Genomic DNA, 20,742 nt, shown 5'->3' on the forward strand with positions numbered 1-20,742 from the left:
GGAAGTTGCCTACCTAGATGCCCTAATAGTAGAGAGCTCAGTTAGAACGATTGTTGCCTTTGCTGGGGTGAACTGAGAAAGTGGCCCTGATCAATGTTTCAGAAAAAGCAGCCAAAGAGTTCATACTTGCGCACGTGAAAGACATTTTATTGTTATTTTCTTTCATCAATCCCTTGGCTGTTTTTGTTTGTCTGTCTTTCATGTGAGTGGGAGCCGGATCTGTGGATACTTTAAATCAGGAACAAAAACAGAAATTGCTGGAAAAGCTGAACATGTCTAGCAGCACCTGTTAAGAAAAAAATCAGAGTCAACCAACAGTTCTGAGGAAGGGTCACCAGACCCAAAACATTAACTGATGTTTTTTTTCAGATACTGCTGAGCTTTTCCAGCAACTTCAGTCTGTGTGAAAACGATGCCCCTTATGTCTCCTTTACATCTTTCTTGCCTCGCCTTAAACCCATGACCTCTAATTTAGTTTCCCCTACTCTGAGAAAGAGACCTTGGCTATTCACCCAATCTGTGATCCTTATGATTTTATAAACCTCTATAAGGTCACCCCTTAGCCTCCAACTCTCCAAGGAAAAAAGCCCCAGCCTATTCAGCCCATCCCTTTCGCTCAAACCTACCAAACTTGGCGATATCCTTGTAATTTTTTTCTGAACCCTTACAAGTTTAATAGCATTTTTCCTCTTGCAAGGAGACCAGAATTCAATGCAATATTCCAAATGTGGCCTCACCAAAGTCCTACACAGCCACATCATGACCCTCCCATTCGTCTACTCAATGCACTATATCTAATAAATAATTAAGACTTTTGTATGATACAAAACTGGTGTCTGCAAAGTCACAAAGGCTGGGGTTGTTTATTCAAAAGACTGCTTTTAGGAATCAATAAAGGGACTATTTAGGCATTTTTGCCAGTTTTTAAAAAATGTATTCACTCATGAGATGTGGGCATCTCTACCGAGGCCAGCATTCATTGCTCATCCCTAATTGCACAGAAGGCAGTTAAGAGTCAACGACATCAGTGTGGGTCTAGAGGCACACACAGGCTAGACCAGTTAAGGATGACATATTTCCTTCCCTAAAGGAGATTGTGAATGAAATGGGTTTTTCCAACAATTGACAATGGATTCATGGCAGTCATTAGACTCTTAATTCCAGATATTCTTTATTGAACTCAAATTCCCCCATTTGCCATGGTAGAATTTGAACCTATGTCCCAAAATCATTACTGGGATCTCTGGATTTAGCCTAGCAATAACACCACGAGTTTATATTACTGTTAGCAAGTTTTGAGAAGATTTGTAGCTCAGGTTGAGTTTCTGGATGTGAGTTTGCTCGCTGACCTGGAAGGTTAATTTTCAGACGTTTTGTCACCATTCTAGGTAACATCATCAGTGAGCCTCCGATGAAGCGCTGGTGTTATGTCCCGCTTTCCATTGATCTGTTTAGGTTCAATTTCCTGACATCACCAACCCAAGGAAACCTAAACAGATCAATGGAAAGCAGGACATAACACCAGCGCTTCATCGGAGGCTCACCTATGATGTTACCTAGAATGGTGACGAAACGTCTGAAAACTAACCTTCCAGCTCAGCGAGCAAACTTATATTACTGTGTTGAGAATAAGGTTTTTGTGCAGCGAAGGTCATGGCTTACTAACTTAATAGAATTCTTTGAGGACGTGACAAAGTTGATTGATGAGGGAAAGGCTGTAGATGTTATATACAAGGACTTCAGTAAGGCGTTTGATAAGGTTCCCCATGGCAGGCTGATGGAGAAACTGAAGTCGCATGGGATCCAGGGTGTGCTAGTTAGATAGATTAAAAAACTGGCTAGGCAACAGGACACAGAGTACGAGTGGAAGGGGGTTTCTCAAATTAGAGACCTCTGACCAGTGGTGTTCCATAGTGACCTGTGCTGGGACCACTGTTGTTTGTGATATATATAAATGATTTGCAGGAAGGCATAGAACATAGAACAGTACAGCACAGAACAGGCCCTTCAGCCCACGATGTTGTGCCGACCATTGATCCTCATGTATGCACCCTCAAATTTCTGTGACCATATGCATGTCCAGCAGTCTCTTAAATGACCACAATGACCTTGCTTCCACAACTGCTGCTGGCAACACATTCCATGCTCTCACAACTCTGTGGAAAGAACCCGCCTCTGACATTCCCTCTATACTTTCCACCAACCAGCTTAAAACTATGACCCCTTGTGTTAGCCATTTCTGCCCTGGGAAATAGTCTCTGGCTATCAACTCTATCTATGCCTCTCATTATCTTGTATACCTCAATAAGGTCCCCTCTCCTCCTCCTTTTCTCCAATGAAAGGTGGTCTGATTTTGCAGATGACACAAAGATTGCTGAAGTAGCAGATAGTGAAGGGGACTGTCAGAGATTACAGCGGAATATAGTTAGATTGGAGTAGGGCAGTCAAATGGCAGATGGAGTTCAAGCCAGGCAAATGCGAGGTGACGCATTTTGGAAGATCTAATTCACGAGCAAACTATACAGTAGATGGAAAAGTCCTAGGGAAAATTGATGTTCAGAGAGATCTGGGTGTTCAGGTCCATTGTTCCCTAAAGGTGGCAACGCAGGTCAATAGAGTGGTCAAGAAGGCATACAGCATGCTTTCCTTCATCGGATGGAGTATTGAGTGCTAGAGTTGGCACGTCATGTTATAGTTGTATGAGGCTTTGGTTCGGCCACATTTAGAGTACTGCGAGATAACAAAGTGTGGGGCTGGATGAACACAGCAGGCCAAGCAGCATCTTAGGAGCACAAAAGTTGGCGTTTGGGGCCTAGACCCATCATCAGAAAAGGGGGAGGGGGAGAAGGTTCTGAAGGGGGAGGCGGATCAAAGATGGATAGAGGAGAAGTATAGGTGGGGAGGTAGGGAGGGAACAGGTCACGGGGGCGGGATAAAGTTAATAGGTAGGAAATGGAGGAGCGGCTTGAGGTGGGAGGAGGGGATAGGTGAGAGGAAGAACAGGTTAGGGAGGCGGGGACAAGCTGGGCTGGTTTTGGGATGCAGTGGGGGAAGGGGAGATTTTGAAGCTGGTGAAATCCACATTGATGCCATTGGGCTGCAGGGTTCCCAAGCGGAATATGAGTTGCTGTTCCTGCAACCTTCGGTGGCATCATTGTGGCACTGCAGGAGGCCCAGGATGGACATGTCATCTAGGAATGTGAGGGGGAGTTGAAATGATTCGCGACTGGGAGGTGCACTTGTTTATTGCAAACCGAGCATAGGTGTTCTGCGAAGCGGTTCCCAAGCCTCTGCTTGGTTTCCCCAATGTAGAGGACGCCACAACGGGTACAGCGGATGCAGTATACCACATTGGCAGACGTGCAGGTGAACATCTGCTTGATGTGGCAAGTCATCTTGGGGCCTGGCATGTGGGTAAGGGCAGACGTGTGAGGGCAACTGTAGCACTTCCTGCGGTTGCAGGGGAAAGTGCCGGGGGTGGTGGGGTTGGAGGGGAATGTGGAGCAGACAAGGGAGTCCCGGAGAGAGTGGTCTCTCCAGAAGGCAGGGTGGGGATGGAAAAATGTGTTTGGTGGTGGGGTCGGATTGTAGTTGGCGGAAGTGTCGGAGGATGATGCATTGTATCCAGAGGCTGGTGGAGGGGTATCTGAGGACGAGGGGGATTCTCTTACCTCAACCCCGTCCCCACAATAATTGCCAAAATTGAATCCCCCTCATCCTCACATACCACCCCACCAAGCTCCTGATACAACACATCATTAGAAAGACGGAGATTGAGGTCTACAAAATCATGAGGGGTATAGACAAGGTGGATTGCAAGAAGCTTTTTCCCCCCAGAGTGGGGGTCTCAATTACTAGGGGTCCAGAGTTCAAAGTGAGAGGAGCGAAGTTTAGGGGAGATAGTTGGGAGATATGGAAAGTTCTTTACGCAGAGGGTGATGGGTGCCTGGAACGCGTTGCCAGCAGAGGTGGTAGATGCAGACACGATAGAGTCTTTTAAGATGTATCTGGACAGATACATGGATGGGCAGGGAGCAAAGGGATATAGACCCTTTGAAAATAGGTGACAGGTTTAGACAGAGGATCTCAATCAGCGCAGGCTCGGGGGGTCGAAGGGCCTGTTCCTGTGCTGTAATTTTCTTTGTTCTTTGTTCTCATACAAAGGTAGAAAGGCTGACTTGGCTCAATTGTCTGTGTAATAACATAATCCTCAAAGAACAAATTGCACATTTCCATGGCTGGAAAGATGTAAAAAAAAGTTTTAAATGCTTTGCGGTATCATTATGGTGAGTTGAATAAGCATTCATTACAACCTTGATTGCATTTTATCATAATTATGAATGTGCAATGTATTCAATTTGAGATGAACAGCTTTGCATAACTTAGCAAGTCAGAGTATGAGAGGGCAATATGGACATATTAACACTGGTCAGGGAAAGGTTGGTCAGAATTCAGCATCTCACAACAGCTATGTTACCTCCACCATGCCACCTCCCACCCACCTCATTATTCATGGAAAATCTAATTCTCAATACCAATGACAAAGTACAGCCTCTTTGACCTTCCTTGGATCAAAACTTGCACAAGATTAGGAAGTGCCCCGACTAAGCTCACAGCAAATATTAGTAGCTTCCTTTAAATTCACAAAAGGACATCATTGTTTGCATTTCTCATGTGGTCGTACAGCATGGAAATGTCAAATATCTTTTCACATAGCGGATGTCATTTTTGAATAGTTAACTATTGTGTAAAATATCACAAAGAATTAACTTAAATGGGCACAAATGTTACAAACAGAATAGTGAATGATAGTCAGCATGCAACATTTTTTTCCACTCAACAGAACTAATTTATCTAGTTCATTTTAGGAGATTAATACCTACTACATGGTCTGACATTCAGAATTCTCCACAGTACATTTAAATCTTACTTTCTGTCATGAATGAAAAATTATTGGTTTTAGATAGATGAATATTCCGCTGCCTCAGCATTCAGTGGATTATAATCTTCCCTGTTTAGTGAGTGCACTCTGATTTTATGTCCACAAGATCAATTTTTTAAAATGTGAAATTCAAAGTGATAATCTGTACATATCACAGACCATAACATATACAAGATTCATTAATTGCAATTAAGGTTAATTGCCCCAAACAATTTGAGAAATTGACCAGTAGCAATTCCTCTCAGAAATGTAGATATATCTACCCAGAGATAGTCTTGATTTTTGGATAGTTCAGTGAAAAATTATTTTTTATAGGTACTTCAGTTTAGATTTATCTACAATCTGTGATAACCTATTTTGAAAATATATCAGTCTTAGTATTGTCAAGATAGCAGTGGATTTACTGTAACAAATGGAAGATTCTGATTCTTTACTGACTTCAGAAAACAGAATGTGTTCATGGAATCTTCACAAGTCAGAGGATTGGTTAGGTTTGATACATTTGAACATTTATCAGAAAGATAATTTTGGGCCATTATGAAGTGCATTATTCATTTTGTCAGAAATGCTGAGAGGCAGGTTGATAATAGCTGAGTAAATCAACCAAATTAGTAATTAACTGTATCGCTGATTTATATATTTTATAAATGAACTGCTCAGATTCTGCAAACTGCTCAGACATAATTCCTATACTTTCCTGTATGTCTACCAAAGGTATTTCCAAAATAATCATGAATATATTCACTAAAAATTGCAAATGTATTTTCAACTAAAGTAAAACATTACACAAAAAAAAATCACAAATTATTTGGAAGTCTTATTACAAATATCCTTTTAGCCTCAACAACAAACTTACAGATATTTAAGCCTCAATGAATAGTCACTCTCTTTCTATCTTTAAGTCCCTAGTTCATTAGAATAGCTGCAATTGGTTTCTTTTCACCAAACCTCTCCTTGATATCGCTTCCTGACATGCTTAAACAAACTACTAAAACACAGTTCACATACTTCTTATACGGGTTCCATCTCCACAATCTTCTGTTTCTTGAGCTTTTCTCTTACTGACATTTAGCGACTCAGGACTTTGCTTTCTTCTGCTTCGACAGTTTGGAAATTGCCAAACTGCATTGCTACTGTCAGGCATTACTGTCTCAAGAAAACTGCACACTCCTTAACTTTGTGGTTGGTTCTCTCTTTTCCAAATGAGGCTGTTTCTGTCTGCCTTTTTATTTGTCACAGAAAATATTATTGCTTCAGCAAAGTTGATTGTTTCTCTTCCTATCCTTCTTTTGAAAACATTGAACTATTTGACTTCAGAGATTTTAAACATCTCACTTGAATGCACGTAACTTCAACAACCTGATGTCATTTTCAGAATTCAGAAATGAAACTTGTCTTCCCCTTGTTAGCCCACACAAAGTAAAAATATAAATCAAACTTAAAAGCTGAAGCTATTTCTATTCAACCTTAGAACCCATGTTTCCAATGCAAAATATTATACATCTTTATAAAACATTACAATAAAGTAAACCCAACATCAAAGTGAATCAGGTTAATAGCTTACAAAACTGCTCACATAAATTCATTTACCACCACAGTGATAGCAAGATATAAACCATTGGTAAAATTTACTGAAGTGTCTTTTAAACTTTTCACAGGTTACTGCATAAAGTACCTAAATTATTGCACAGAGCTCTCAGATCTATCTAAAAGTCAACGTTTTTATTTGGCAGTAAAAACACATGACGGAGAAGCTGGCCAGAGTTGATTGGAAGGGAAGACTGTAGACGAGCAATGCGATGCGTTTCCGGGGTAATTTGGGGGACACAGCAGAAATTCATCCCAACGACAAAGGAACAAAGCAAAGGGAAGGACAAGGAAACTGGGGCTTACAAGGGAAGTCGGCAACAACATAAAACTTCCCCCACCGCATCCCCAAACCAGCCCAGTTCGTCCCCTCCCCCCACTGCATCACACAACCAGCCCAGCTCATCCCCTCCCCCCACTGCATCCCAAAACCAGCCCAGCCTGTCTCTGCCTCCCTAACCTGTTCTTCCTCTCACCCATCCCTTCCTCCCACCTCAAGCCGCACCTCCATTTCCTACATACTAACCTCATCCCACCTCCTTGACCTGTCCGTCTTCCCTGGACTGACCTATCCCCTCCCTACCTCCCCACCTATACTCTCCTCTCCACCTATCTTCTTTTCTCTCCATCTTCGGTCTGCCTCCCCCTCTCTCCCTATTTATTCCAGAGCCCTCTCCCCATCCCCCTCTCTGATGAAGGGTCTAGGCCCAAAACATCGGCTTTTGTGCTCCTGAGATGCTGCTTGGCCTGCTGTGTTCATCCAGCTTCACACTTTATTAACATAAAACCATACAAGGGTGGTGAAGATTAGTGGGAAACCAGGGGATTGGGAAGTCTTTAAAAACCAGCAGCAGTTAACTAAAACAGTAATAAAGGGGAAATGATTAAATAGGAGCATAAACTTGTTATAAATGCAGAAAAAATTATAAGAGTTCTTCTAAAAGGTATATAAATAGTAGGAGAGAGGCAAGAACGAACACTGGACCACAGAAAACTAGCAATGTGGAACAACGGAATTGCAGATGAATTGAATAGGTACTTTGTATCAATCTTCACTGCTGAAAATACCAGCAGGATACTAGAACTTCAGGAGAGTCAGGGAGCTGAGGTTAGTGCAGTAGCCATCACTAAAAAGGTGCTGGTGAAGCTGAAAGGTCTGAAGGTGGATAAATCACCCTGACCAGATGGAATACACCCCGAAGATACAAAGGGGATAGCTGCGCAGATTGTGGAGGCACTGGTGATCTTTCAGTAATCACTGAATCAGGGAGGCTCACAGAGGACTGAAAAATGGCTAATGGAACACTCCTGTTTAAGATGGGAAGATACAGGCCAGTTAACCTGGCCTCTATCATTGGTAAGATTTTAAGAGTCCATTAATGAGATTGTGGAGTACTTGCAAGTGCATAGTAAGACAGAGCTGAGTCAGCACATTTTTGAAATACGAAAGTCCTGCCTGACAAATCTGTTAGAATTCTTCTCAGAAATTATGAGCAAGTTAGACAAAGGTGCACCAGTGGACGTGATCTATTTCAATTTCCAGAAAGCTTTTCACATGGTGCCTCACAGAGATCTGCTAAAATAAGAAAATAGAATGTGCCAGTGATCGTAGGAACTGCCAATCTGAGAAAACAAGGTGTAGAGCTGGATGAACACAGCAGGCCAAGCAGCATCAGAGGAGCAGGAAAGCTGACGTTTCGGGTCGAGACCCTTCTTCAGAAAAAAAAATAGAACTAGCCAATTGTGTTAGGGAGCAGGTTGTGGTCTAGATTATTGGCTGACTGGTATAAGGCGCTGAGTGGGAATAAAGGGTTTTTTTCAGGATGGCGGTGACTGGTGGAGTTCTACTGGGTTCAGTATTGGGATCACAACTCTTCACTTAATACATTAATGATCTTGACAAAGAAACTGAGTCGCTAAGTTTGCAAATGACACAAAGATAGGTGGAGAGACAAGTCGCATTAAGGAAGTGGAGAGGCTGCAGAAGGACTTGGACAGGCTAGGAAATTGGACAGGAGTGGCACATGGAATACAATATGGGAAATTGTGAGGTTGTGCACTTTAGTAGGAAGAATAGAGGCATAGACTATTTTCTAAATGGGAAAAGGCTTTGGAAATCTGAAACACAAAGGGTTTTAGGAGTCATAATTTAGGATTGTCTTAAGATTAACATGCAGGTGCAGTTGGCAGTTAGGAATAAAAATGAAATGTTAGTATTTATTTTGAGAGGGCTAGAATACAAGAACAGGAATGTACTACTAAGGTTGCACAAGGCTCTGGTCAGACTGCATTTGGAATATTGTGAAGTTTTGAGTCCTGTATCTAAGGAAGGATATACTGGCCTTGAGTGGTCCAGAGGAGGCTCGTGAAAATAATCCTGGGAATGAAAGGCTTTGAGGAACAGTTGAGGACTCTGGGTCTGTTGTTGACCAAGTTTCAAAGGATGAGCAGAGATCGCATTGAAACCTCCAGAATACCGAGAAGTCTGGATACAGCAGACATGGAGAAGATGTTTCCATTCACAGGAGAGATTAGAACCAAGGGTACTGCCTCAGAGTGGAGAGACAAGCCTTTAGAACTGAGATGAGGAAGAATTTCTTCTGCCATGTGGTGAATCTATGGGACTGTCACAGATGGCTGGTGAGGTCAAGTCATTCAGTGTCTTTAAGGTAAAGATAGATGGGTTCTTGATTGATATGGGGATCAAGGGTTACAGGGAGAATGCAGAAGAATGGGGCTGAGAAACTGATCAGCCATGGTTGAACGGCACGGCGGACTTGATGGGCTGAATGGCCTAATTATGTTCCTATATCTTATCACTGTTTAGGATTTTACATTCATTTGCTCATCACACATTCTTCACACATTCTGTGGTTGCTAAAAGATAAACTTATGGAAGATCAACTTTGAACTGCTTCAGAAAGTTTATTTAAGGTCATTTACATGGTACATTTACAAACAAAACCTATTTATTATAAAATGGTTAAGTACAAGAAGCAAAGATAAATTTGAATTTATATCATTTAAATAAGGACAAGTACTTCAATTTGAAATTGGGGATACAAATGTCTGCATTGCACAGCAGAATTTGTTGGTTCTTCCAGTGTACGCAATCAATGATTGAGACCCTTGGTCTTTTCTGATATGCATTTCACCTATCAGACTACATGCAGAATTCTTACACTGACATTGGAAATCACTGGTTTAACTGAAAAATGCTAAGTTTTGTTTTCCTGTAATGACGTCTCTACTGAAAGTTGTGGCTTTTCATTTTTGCTTCAGCATTCAAGAATACTTCATCTAGCAGCCTGTATTATAATTTTTGTTTTTTTTCCAAAGCTGCTGGATGTTTCTGGAAAAATTACACCTTTTTGTTGTAAACAAAAAAAAGTAATGTTGAATTAAATTTTCTCCAATTTGGTAATCTAAACTTCAATGTAGATGATTGATAAATCTCCAGTGTATAATCATACAAATTACATAAAAGAATTCCAGAGATTGAAGAAATTGAAACAGACTGTTTGAGGAGAATTAGTAAACAACCATTAATTGAAAAGCAGAAATTCTGTAATAGGACTTCAAACTGTATTTATGCTGCCAAACAATATCCAGTGACTCAAATAGTTCGTAACAAAACTTAAAACTGCAGTAATTTTGTAATAAAATTTCATCAGATACATTCACAGTGTTTGCTGTTTAGGACCATACAAATTAAAATATTTAGAGGATAAACTGTATAATTCAACATTAACACTCTAGATATTTTTACAGATACTGCTTACACTCAAAATGAGAATATAAACATGACAGATATATTAATCACCTTGGAATTTACTTGGAATTGTCTTTACTAATCTTCTATGCAAATATAATTAAGTATTTCTGATTCAAATTATTGATGCTAAGATTTTGGTCACTTGAAGTCGAATAATAATATCTGAAATAGAGTATTTAGGGAAATTATTGTAACCTAAACCTTCCATGCCTTGCTGCTTCCCACCCCCCCACCCCGACACACACACACAACACACACCCCCCCACCCCACCCCCCACATGAATCTACTAAAAGATGCAAACGTTTTCATTTTTAGCCTTTATGTTTTCTTCATTGTAAGCTTGATTGAGATACAGAAAACCTAACTCCAACTTTAAAATATTGCATCTTGCTGGAAAATTGTAAAACCTTTAAAATCAGCATTTGAGAATTTCTCTCTTTCTCACCCTATTTGAAATTGATACAGGAGTTTGAAAAGTACCAATGAAAGTTTAAGTGTCCAACAAAATGCACACTTTTTAGAAACTCAGCTCTTGTAACCAGAGCCAAATATGTAAACTCAATCTATTTTTTTGAGCATTCAACAGAAAATGGCAACTCTATGTACTGATTTTGCAAGAAAATAAGGTACCTTGTAACAAGATGTGCACAGAGTCCCACACTTTTTAAGTTGAAATGTGAAACAAATAGCTTAATGAGGATACTCTAACACAAAATGGACTTCCAGCCAACACTACAATGGGCAAGATCCTCTGAAGGATGTTTATTAAGCACTGCATTAAATGAGGTTACAACAGTCAAATCTAATGCCATACTGAATTTTTAAAAAAATATCTTAAGTATTCTTCAACGTCAATATCATTTTTTTTCTGGAAAAGGCAATAGAAGAATTTTTTTTCTCTGCATCAGAAGTCCTTGTCTCATGTAATTATGGTGATCACACTCAGTTTGCTCTTTAAATCAGGGCCATTTACTATGCAGCTTCAATTAAACTCTCAGTCATCCCCTTTCACAGTCCTAATTCCTTACTTGATTTTGAATGCTATAATGTATTTGACCTGTAATATAAAGAACCATCAGACATAATGCTTTAAAACATGCCAATAATTGCAACAAAAGCAGTGAGTAACATTTTAATTTGGCTACCTAAAATAATTTAGTGAAACACTTCAACTGACCAATTATTGTGCATATTTGGGAAAAATTTAGAAAATCGCAGTTTCTACGCCAGGCCTTGTTTAATGAATCACAGGTTAGACATAAAAATCAACATGGTTTATTTTCCAGTGATTCTGTCAAATGAGACTCTGTGATACAGATAATTTGCTGCACATCAATAACTAATGGACTTAGTTGCTGTAAAAAATGTGACACCTTGTGACAGCATAATGTTTCATCAAGTTTGGAGGTGACTGGAAGTACAAATATTTTAGAATCTGAGTTAGGATACATTCTTAGTAATCTGAAAAAGAAACAAATATCACTGTGGGAAGCTTTGTTTATAAGTTGGTGTACAAATGTTATTTATATTCAGAACCAACAACGTAAATAATACTTACGACCTTATACAGGCAGAATGTGAAACTAAGTAAATCACATTTACTCCTGAACGATGTCTGTTGCTGCTAAACTAATTCGCCACTTTGACAGCCTGGTTAAAAGGCTTCTGATTTGGAGTTTTACAAAATATGGTTCAGAGAAGCTACAGGTTATCTTTAGATAGCCCCTAAATTAGCAACAATTACTAACTGTGTATTTTCATGTCAGACCACTGGCCAGCTTTATTGTTTATTTCTATTGTCGGGTCTGAAAAAAAATTATACGAAACATTTAACAGCCAAATTAAACAGCCATAAAAAGTGTTTCTGAAAATTACCAACTATACAATAACAAAAGTTCAAACCTACTGTATCTACATTCAATTTTGCAACGAGAAAATCTAATAAATTAAAGACAAAGTTATGCAGCATTTTAAAGAAATCTTTAAATACAATAAATTGCCTCATAAAATGTGAGGTATTCTTTTGATATAGATATATATAGGATAATGTGGTTTTGTAGCAGCAAGCAGTGGCACTATCCACTTGGGTTATATTATGAAACAGGAAATTTGTCAGATTAAGAGTTGTGGGTACCTAGGAAGGTGTCCTAGTCTCACAGTGGAATGATTTACACTGTAAAAACAAAAGAAATGTAAAATTTTAAACTGAATCCAAGTTATATGTCTAATGTGAGGGGGCAGACTAAAATTAGGCCCAAAATACAGTTTATTCAACTAATTTTTAGCTCCCTGCTAACAAGCTTCATCTTCGGGAGATGAGGTTTACTTGGGAACAAGTCCGCGAGACTGTGGGTAGAGCGTGGTTCCAGAACCAACTGATGAAGGGCCAATTTTTCGCCCAGTTTTAGGCCTGAAGACAACAGAAACATAACTGTAGTTAGCAAAAGCATTTTTTCATGAAGAATATGCAACCCCACTATGACAATGTATACTTCAGAAATTGAATAACTTCACGGATTGAAAGAATCAGCAATAACTTTCAGGAATAAATTGTTTTTGTGAGATGAAAAGGACAAGGAGTAGCTGCTGCAAAGGAATTAAAAGCAATATGCTAATTAAATCATCCCTGGGAAGAAGAAGTCAAAGCAACATAAGCAAGCTAATTCTTGGGAGAGAAGAGGTAATACTGCTTTATCATCTGCTCCTCATTAAAAATTAGTAATTAAGACTTCCTGGTGAAGCAATGTCCTGAAGTATTTAAGGAGTTAATTACAAGACAGGATGTGTTTTCAAATAGACTGCTAACACTGAATGTAACAAGGAACTGGACAGCTACTTCTGATAAGCTGGCAAGCCACAGACTTGGTGTCCAGAAGTGTTATGAATGTTGGAGACAAACAAATTTAAAAGGATCATCAATAGCGTCACACCACAAACTCGAAAGAGAACATTTCATAAGAATCCAACACCCAGAACGATTCAGCAACAGAACTTCGTAGAACAGTACACAAGGACTGAACCCTGGACATCAAAGACAGAATTGTCGTTAAATTCCACCATTAATTGGGCAAAAGCCAAGCTGAGTTGAGGCATTACTTGCCTGAGGGGTCTTACTTTGATTGCTACATGCAATAAAGTTCAAATCATTGTTTTAGTACTGGAATTTCTCAATAAGTAGCCGAATTAAAGGTAGCTTATAATGACTTACCAACAACACTACTCACTCCAAACTAATTTACGAAATTTGAAATAGGAAACTCAGAATCAGTCTGCACTAAACAGCAAAATATGTCTATACTCCCAAATTATAATAATGAATGAACTTGACAACTCCTTGAATTTATGCAAGTGTTAAAGTTAATTATTTAAAATATTAAAAATATTGTATTCAGTCTAATAAATACAATCATTAGTGCAGGTGATGTCCACTGGTGGGGGAGGGTCAGGTCGGTCTAAAAGGTGTTTAAAGAGAATTGTTTAAAAAAAGCGTAGGACATGAGCCTTAAACAATTTGCCTTGGTCTGTCTTTAACGTGTATTTATTGAAACTGGCATTTTCTGATATTAAAATCCAGAAGGTTTCCAAATTGAACATGAATTAAAATGGTACTTCCTTTCAGATACCAGATTACTTGGTAAGATTTATTTCATAGGTCTCTCTGAACTGGTTCACTCGCCATAACATTCATGTCCCATGAATGAATAAAAATGACTATGTTTTAACTGTACAATTAACACAAATACATAACGAAGAGTTCAGTTGCATTTAAGGGAGACTGTAGAACTTTTAAAGTAAAAGCATGCAGCTTCAGAAACAAAACAGTTGCCAATGACTTCATCTCATGACTGAACAGTATGCTCATGCACAATAATTCTCTGATAGCCTCAAGCATCCAAACACTGCTACTGATCCAATATTCACCAAGATTAACTTAGTTACAGGTACTGCAGAAATAAACTAATCAATCTAGTTTGAAAAAAAACACAAGATAGCCCTTGGCTACTCCTTCAAGCTAAAGAGAGCCATTTAAGAAAAAGATCTACCACTTCCAAAATCAAACAATGCAATCAAGATTAAAGGAAATGTAAAGCATTTTGAGATTTTCATCATGAGGCATAGATGATAAGGTTTAAAGATAAAGTCTTAAAAAAAGGTCAGAAAGACTGAGCAGAGCGTAAGTGCGTAAATGTTCAGTTAGCAATTAACACTAATCAATTGCCTGCAACATGAAATACTCTGCTGCACTCGAAGATAATAATTTGTCTTGAGTAATAAATATTTGGACCAGATATAAATTTTAAAATCAGTCAATCTGGCCGTGTTATGTTATTTTTGTCATATATTTCTTTGTCCACATTGATAACAGAAATTATGTGGGAATACAGCAGAATGGTTATAAAACTGACCAGTCACCCAGGAGACATTAATTCCAATCCCACAATGGCAGCTGGGGAATTTAAATGCAGTAAAATTGAGGCCTAGGGATGGTGGTGGCCATCATGTTACTGAATGAGTAATCCAGAAACTAGGAAGAGTGCAGTGGAGGGACAATTTCAAACCCCATCAAGGGAGCTGGTAGAATTTATATTGAATTAATTAATATATCTGGAGCAAAAAGATAGCTGAGTAATACTGACCATGAAACTAACAGATTATTGTATTAGGCCCGAAACCTGCTCCTCTGATGCTGCTTGGCCTGCTGTGTTCATCCAGCTATACACCTTGTTATCTCATTGTATTGACCCATCTGATTTACTAATATCCCACAAAAGGCATCTTCCTTCCTTATAATGGTTCAGCCAACCTGACTTTAGATATACAAGAACGTGGATGAGTGTTAACCAACTTCTGAAATAGCCTAGTAATTTACCCAGTTGTATCAAATCAGTCTATGTTGTACAGGACTCCCACCAAGCTAAATAAGACAGACTTTGGACACATCTACCATCTCAAAACTGGGCATCCATGAGACATCATAGATCATCAATAACGAAGGTGTATTCAATCACAATCTGAAACCTCAGGGCCCAGAGTATTTCTCTACTATTACTAAAATGGGAGATCAAACCAAGTTCAATAAAGGATGCATACCAGATGCAGCGGCAGGCGTGCCTAAGCATGAGATGTCAATCTGAAACTGCAACAAGGACCACTTGCATGTCAAACAGCTGAAGCAGCTTGCATTCACACAGCTAAGTGATCTTACAACCAATGGATCAGAAAGCTCTGCAATCCTGCCTCAACTAGTTGTGATGGTGATGGGCAATTAAGCAACTAACATAAGTTACTGCTCTGGAAATATCCCCATCCTTAACACTGCCAGATCCTAGCATGTCAATGCAAGAGACAAGGCTGAAGTATTTGCTTTCATATTCAATCAGACATACTGAACGGATGATCCATTTCAACCTCTTCCTGAGGTCCCCAACATCATAGATGGCAGTCTTAAACCAATGTGATTCACTCCACATGATGTCAAGAATCTGCTGACAATAGATAATGCAATAGCATGAAAATCTGAACTCTAGAATTTGCTGCACTCCTAGCTAAGCATTTCCAATAGAACTATAATACTAGCCTCTACCCTACAATATTGAAAATTGCCAAGGTATGCTCTGTCCACCAAAAGCAGGACGAAGCCAAGACAGTCAAACACTGTCCCATCAGTCTGTTGTCAATCATCAGCGAAGTGTTGGAAAAGGTATTCAATTGCAAAGGAATAACTTATTCACTAACAGGGCAGCTCAGCTCTTGATCTCGGTGTAGCTTTGGCACAAACAGACAAAAGAGCTAAACTTCAGAGGTGAGATGAGAGTGATTTGATAATTTGATAAATTTGACAATTTATGACTCTGAGAAGCCCTTGCAAAGGTGGAGGGAATGGCAAACAAGGGAAAACTTTTCCTGCTGGGTGAAGTCATACCAATATAAAGGAAAATGATTACGGTGTTTGGAGGTCAATAATGGAGCCCAAGGATATTACCACAAGTGTTCCTCAAAGTAAAGATCAAGCAGCTCAAAACAGGACATCCATGACGCACAATATACATTTTGATTGCATCAAACCACAATCTACAAACTTTATGGTGCAGCATGATTCTCAGTCTACCATCATACCAAGTCAAAGAACCAATACTGGATCAATGAGAAGAGTAGAAAAGAATGCAAAAGAAGCACCCACACACATTAAACCAAGTATCAACACGAAGAAGCTACAACAAAAGTCTACACGTATAAAACTGTGGAACAAGTGTGCAAGAGACAGAGCAAAGCAATTATGTATGCAGAGATTAGATTGAAGCTCAGAGTAGTCCTTCCACATCCAGTCCTGAAACATGATAGGCAATTTTAAAAAAACAGAAGGCGTGGCTACAGAAGCACCCTCACTCTTAAAGATGGTTTAGTCTAGCACATCAGTGCAAAAAATGACGCTGAAATCTAGGTTTTTGTAAACATGGATACAGAAAACAGCAAAAAGAAAAAAAAATGGCAAAGTACAAATGGCAAATGGCAATTTTTAAAAATATTTAAGTATGGTTCAAGTTTTTGAAAAACATTCGCACGGAAATAGATTGACAAAATTGTATTCAAAAAGTTACAAAGAACTTTTCAAAAGAATAGCTACAAAATGAAATCTACTTATCATGTTAATTATACATTTACTTCTTATTTAAGACATCGAAACCGAAAGCTCAAGACCTTGTTCAAATTTGGACCCATATAATCTAATTCAGTTGAGACATTTTATGATAAATGAAAAAGATAAGCATTTATCTATTATATCAGTTCTGTAACTGACGACTTATTTTGTAGTCACCTGGACTTTGATTTTCGTGCACTACTACTTCTCAGTGGATCAAATGTAGAAGCATCTACTTGTAGCTCATCTTCATCCTGCAAAGCAGCTTCTAGCGCAGCCTGTACCTTTGGTGCAATGGCTGGCCCTTCATAGTCCCGAGTTGTTCGACTGGGCATGTCTAATTCTAATAGTAAAATATTTTCAGCCTGCAAATGAATACAAATATAAAACTGGAACTAATAAGCCAGTCATACAACCGAAGATTATTGCAACAGAATAAATATCACTTGTAAATGGCAACGGTCAGAATAAATCTACTTTGTAAATTCAAAATACTTCTTTGTTGTGAATAACCAATATTTTAACAGCATAGTCCATAAAAAAGATCTATAACTTATCTACAATGTCATTTACTCACTGTGTATCGGGGGTCTGATCTTGATATCAAAGCCATTTTTGCATAGCTACTAAGTGGTCTCTTGTATCCAATTGCTGATACAGGTCGCTTCATCATCTGCTGATTGCTAGGCGTAAAATGAAAAATACTCAAAACTGAACACAGGTTTTATATACTTTATCATTTCCATGTAATCTTCATATATTAAAACAGGTGTGCTTCTTCTGGCATTCCTTGGTTAATCCAGATACATTGTTTTCTAACAATATAAGGGTTTATGCCAACATGACTATCATTTACAGTGTCCAAGTCCATTCCCATTTTGATTAAGTTGACTGTTCCTCAAAAAGTAGTATTTATTTAGACCATATAGATAAATAGAATTTTTTTTAAACTCCTTGCCATTTTGGAATTTGAAATTCTCAAGCAATGCATAAAAAGCACTAGTCATGGTTTACAGAGTATAATATTAGCAGCCACTACAGCTACAACTGGCATGGAATATATGAGAGATAATGGGAACTGCAGATGCTGGAGAATTCCAAGGTAATAAAATGTGAGGCTGGATGAACACAGCAGGCCAAGCAGCACCTCAGGAGCACAAAAGCTGACGTTTCGGGCCTGGACCCTTCATCAGAGAGGGGGATGGGGAGAGGGAACTGGAATAAATAGGGAGAGAGGGGGAGGCGGACCGAAGATGGAGAGTAAAGAAGATAGGTGGAGAGAGTATAGGTGGGGAGGTAGGGAGGGGATAGGTCAGTCCAGGGAAGACGGACAGGTCAAGGAGGTGGGATGAGGTTAGTAGGTAGATGGGGGTGCGGCTTGGGGTGGGAGGAAGGGATGGGTGAGAGGAAGAACCGGTTAGGGAGGCAGAGACAGGTTGGACTGGTTTTGGGATGCAGTGGGTGGGGGGGGGGGGAGCTGGGCTGGTTGTGTGGTGCAGTGGGGGGAGGGGACGAACTGGGCTGGTTTAGGGATGCAGTAGGGGAAGGGGAGATTTTGAAACTGGTGAAGTCCACATTGATACCATTAGGCTGCAGGGTTCCCAGGCGGAATATGAGTTGCTGTTCCTGCAACCTTCGGGTGGCATCATTGTGGCATTGCAGGAGGCCCATGATGGACATGTCATCTAGAGAATGGGAGGGGGAGTGGAAATGGTTTGCGACTGGGAGGTGCAGTTGTTTGTTGCGAACTGAGCGGAGGTGTTCTGCAAAGCGGTCTCCAAGCCTCCGCTTGGTTTCCCCAATGTAGAGGAAGCCGCACCGGGTACAATGGATGCAGTATACCACATGGGCAGATGTGCAGGTGAACCTCTGCTTAATGTGGAATGTCATCTTGGGGCCTGGGATAGGGGTGAGGGAGGAGGTGTGGGGACAAGTGTAGCATTTCCTGCGGTTGCAGGGGAAGGTGCCGGGTGTGGTGGGGTTGGAGGGCAGTGTGGAGCGAACAAGGGAGTCTCGGAGAGAGTGGTCTCTCCGGAAAGCAGACAGGGGTGGGAATGGAAAAATGTCTTGGGTGGTGGGGTCGGATTGTAGATGGCGGAAGTGTCGGAGGATGACGCGTTGTATCCGGAGGTTGGTAGGGTGGTGTGTGAGAACGAGGGGGATCCTCTTAGGGCGGTTGTGGCGGGGGCGGGGTGTGAGGGATGTGTTACAGGAAATGCGGGAGACGCAGTCAAGGGCGTTCTCGATCACTGTGGGGGGAAAGTTGTGGTCCTTAAAGAACTTGGACATCTGGGATGTGCAGGAGTGGAATGTCTTATCGTGGGAGCAGATGTGGCGGAGGCGGAGGAATTGGGAATAGGGGATGGAATTTTTGCAGGAGGGTGGGTGGGAGGAGGTGTATTCTAGGTAGCTGTGGGAGTCGGTGGGCTTGAAATGGACATCAGTTACAAGCTGGTTGCCTGAGATGGAGACTGAGAGGTCCAAGAAGGTGAGGGATGTGCTGGAGATGGCCCAGGTGAACTGAAGGTTGGGGTGGAAGGTGTTGGTGAAGTGGATGAACTGTTCGAGCTCCTCTGGGGAGCAAGAGGCGGCGCCGATACAGTCATCAATGTACCGGAGGAAGAGGTGGGGTTTGGGGCCTGTGTTTCATTGGTATGGAATATATGTTTGTTTTCCTTTCTGAAGTAACTCGAACGAAGTGCAATTTAGTACTACTATGAAATACTAAATATACAATTAGTTTTGTTTAATATGCTTTGCATCTCCGAACTTTTACCAAGAAAATGGCAGATAAAACTAGTTCGAAAACATATTTTGAGAGATTAATTTTATTCACCTGTGAAAGGCATATTCAGAGGACTGAATGAGAGATATGGAAATAGGAATTACAGTTGAAAAAGCTGAAGCAATAATCTGACCAGTAGGATGACAGCCATAAAAAAATTTGTAGTTCCAGAATATGATCTGTTGTAAAAAACATTTCAAGTATAGATCTCACAAATCTTTTATTCTAACAATGCCGCATGAATCTGTCATTTTTTTATGCTTCAGAATTTGTATCTTACATCTAAATAGCAGTCATTACCTATCATTAGCACTAACCCACACAATTTTGAAACATTTTGGATAGCTCTAGGTAGAAGTATAAACACCCATTTGATGTTGCTATACTTCCAAGCACGTTGTCAAGAAAATTAAAAAATTACAAAATAAGAAATATGATACAGTATTAACTGTACATTTTTTTTTAAACTGAACCTGTCCAGATGTATTATGGCATATCTCTGGAGCAGGTGGGACTTCAAACTGGGCCTCCTAGCTCAGGGATAGGGACACTATCACTGTGTGACAAGAACTGCAGTGTTAATTATATATTAATTGTGTTAATGATTTGCAAATGGTGGATAATACTTAGGCATATCATCCCTACCCAGAGTGAGGGATCTTGTGGTGCAGTAGTAGTGTCCATAACTCTGAATTAGGAGACCCAGTCAAGTTCAACCTACTTCAGAGCGTGTAATAACATCAAGAATGCGATTTGAAAACGTTTTTGTTGAACTTCAGCTGGACTAATGTGTACATCAGTGGGAGTTACATTGTAAGATGTGAATGCATTGGAAACAGTACAAAAGTGATTTACTAGAATGGTTCCAGGTATGAAAAGCTTCAGCTATGTGGACAGATTCAAGAAGTTGGGGCTGTTCTTCATAGGGAGAAGGCGACTGAGAAGCGCTCTGATTGAGGTTTTCAAAATCATGAGCAGGATCGACTGAATACCTTGAAACGTATTCTGCTTT

The 20,742-nt window shown here is 40.0% G+C and overlaps 1 protein-coding gene across 3 annotated transcripts in view; it reads right to left on the bottom strand.

The window, feature by feature from the left end:
- Positions 1 to 10,582: 10,582 nt before the first annotated feature.
- LOC125461453 (kinesin-like protein KIF3B) overlaps positions 10,583 to 20,742 on the bottom strand; it is a 33,143-nt gene continuing 22,983 nt past the window's right edge. For all 3 annotated transcript variants that reach the window (XM_048550253.2, XM_048550252.2, XM_048550254.2), the window contains exons 8-10: positions 17,523 to 17,628; positions 17,123 to 17,310; positions 10,583 to 12,715 (exon numbers count right to left, since the gene is read on the bottom strand). In XM_048550253.2, coding sequence (XP_048406210.1) covers positions 12,628 to 12,715; positions 17,123 to 17,310; positions 17,523 to 17,628 — 382 coding nt within the window. In that variant the 3' untranslated portion in view covers positions 10,583 to 12,627. The remainder of the gene's footprint in view (positions 12,716 to 17,122; positions 17,311 to 17,522; positions 17,629 to 20,742) is intronic.

This window comes from Stegostoma tigrinum, chromosome 19 (assembly GCF_030684315.1).
Source record: "Stegostoma tigrinum isolate sSteTig4 chromosome 19, sSteTig4.hap1, whole genome shotgun sequence".
Taxonomy (NCBI): Eukaryota; Metazoa; Chordata; class Chondrichthyes; order Orectolobiformes; family Stegostomatidae; genus Stegostoma; species Stegostoma tigrinum.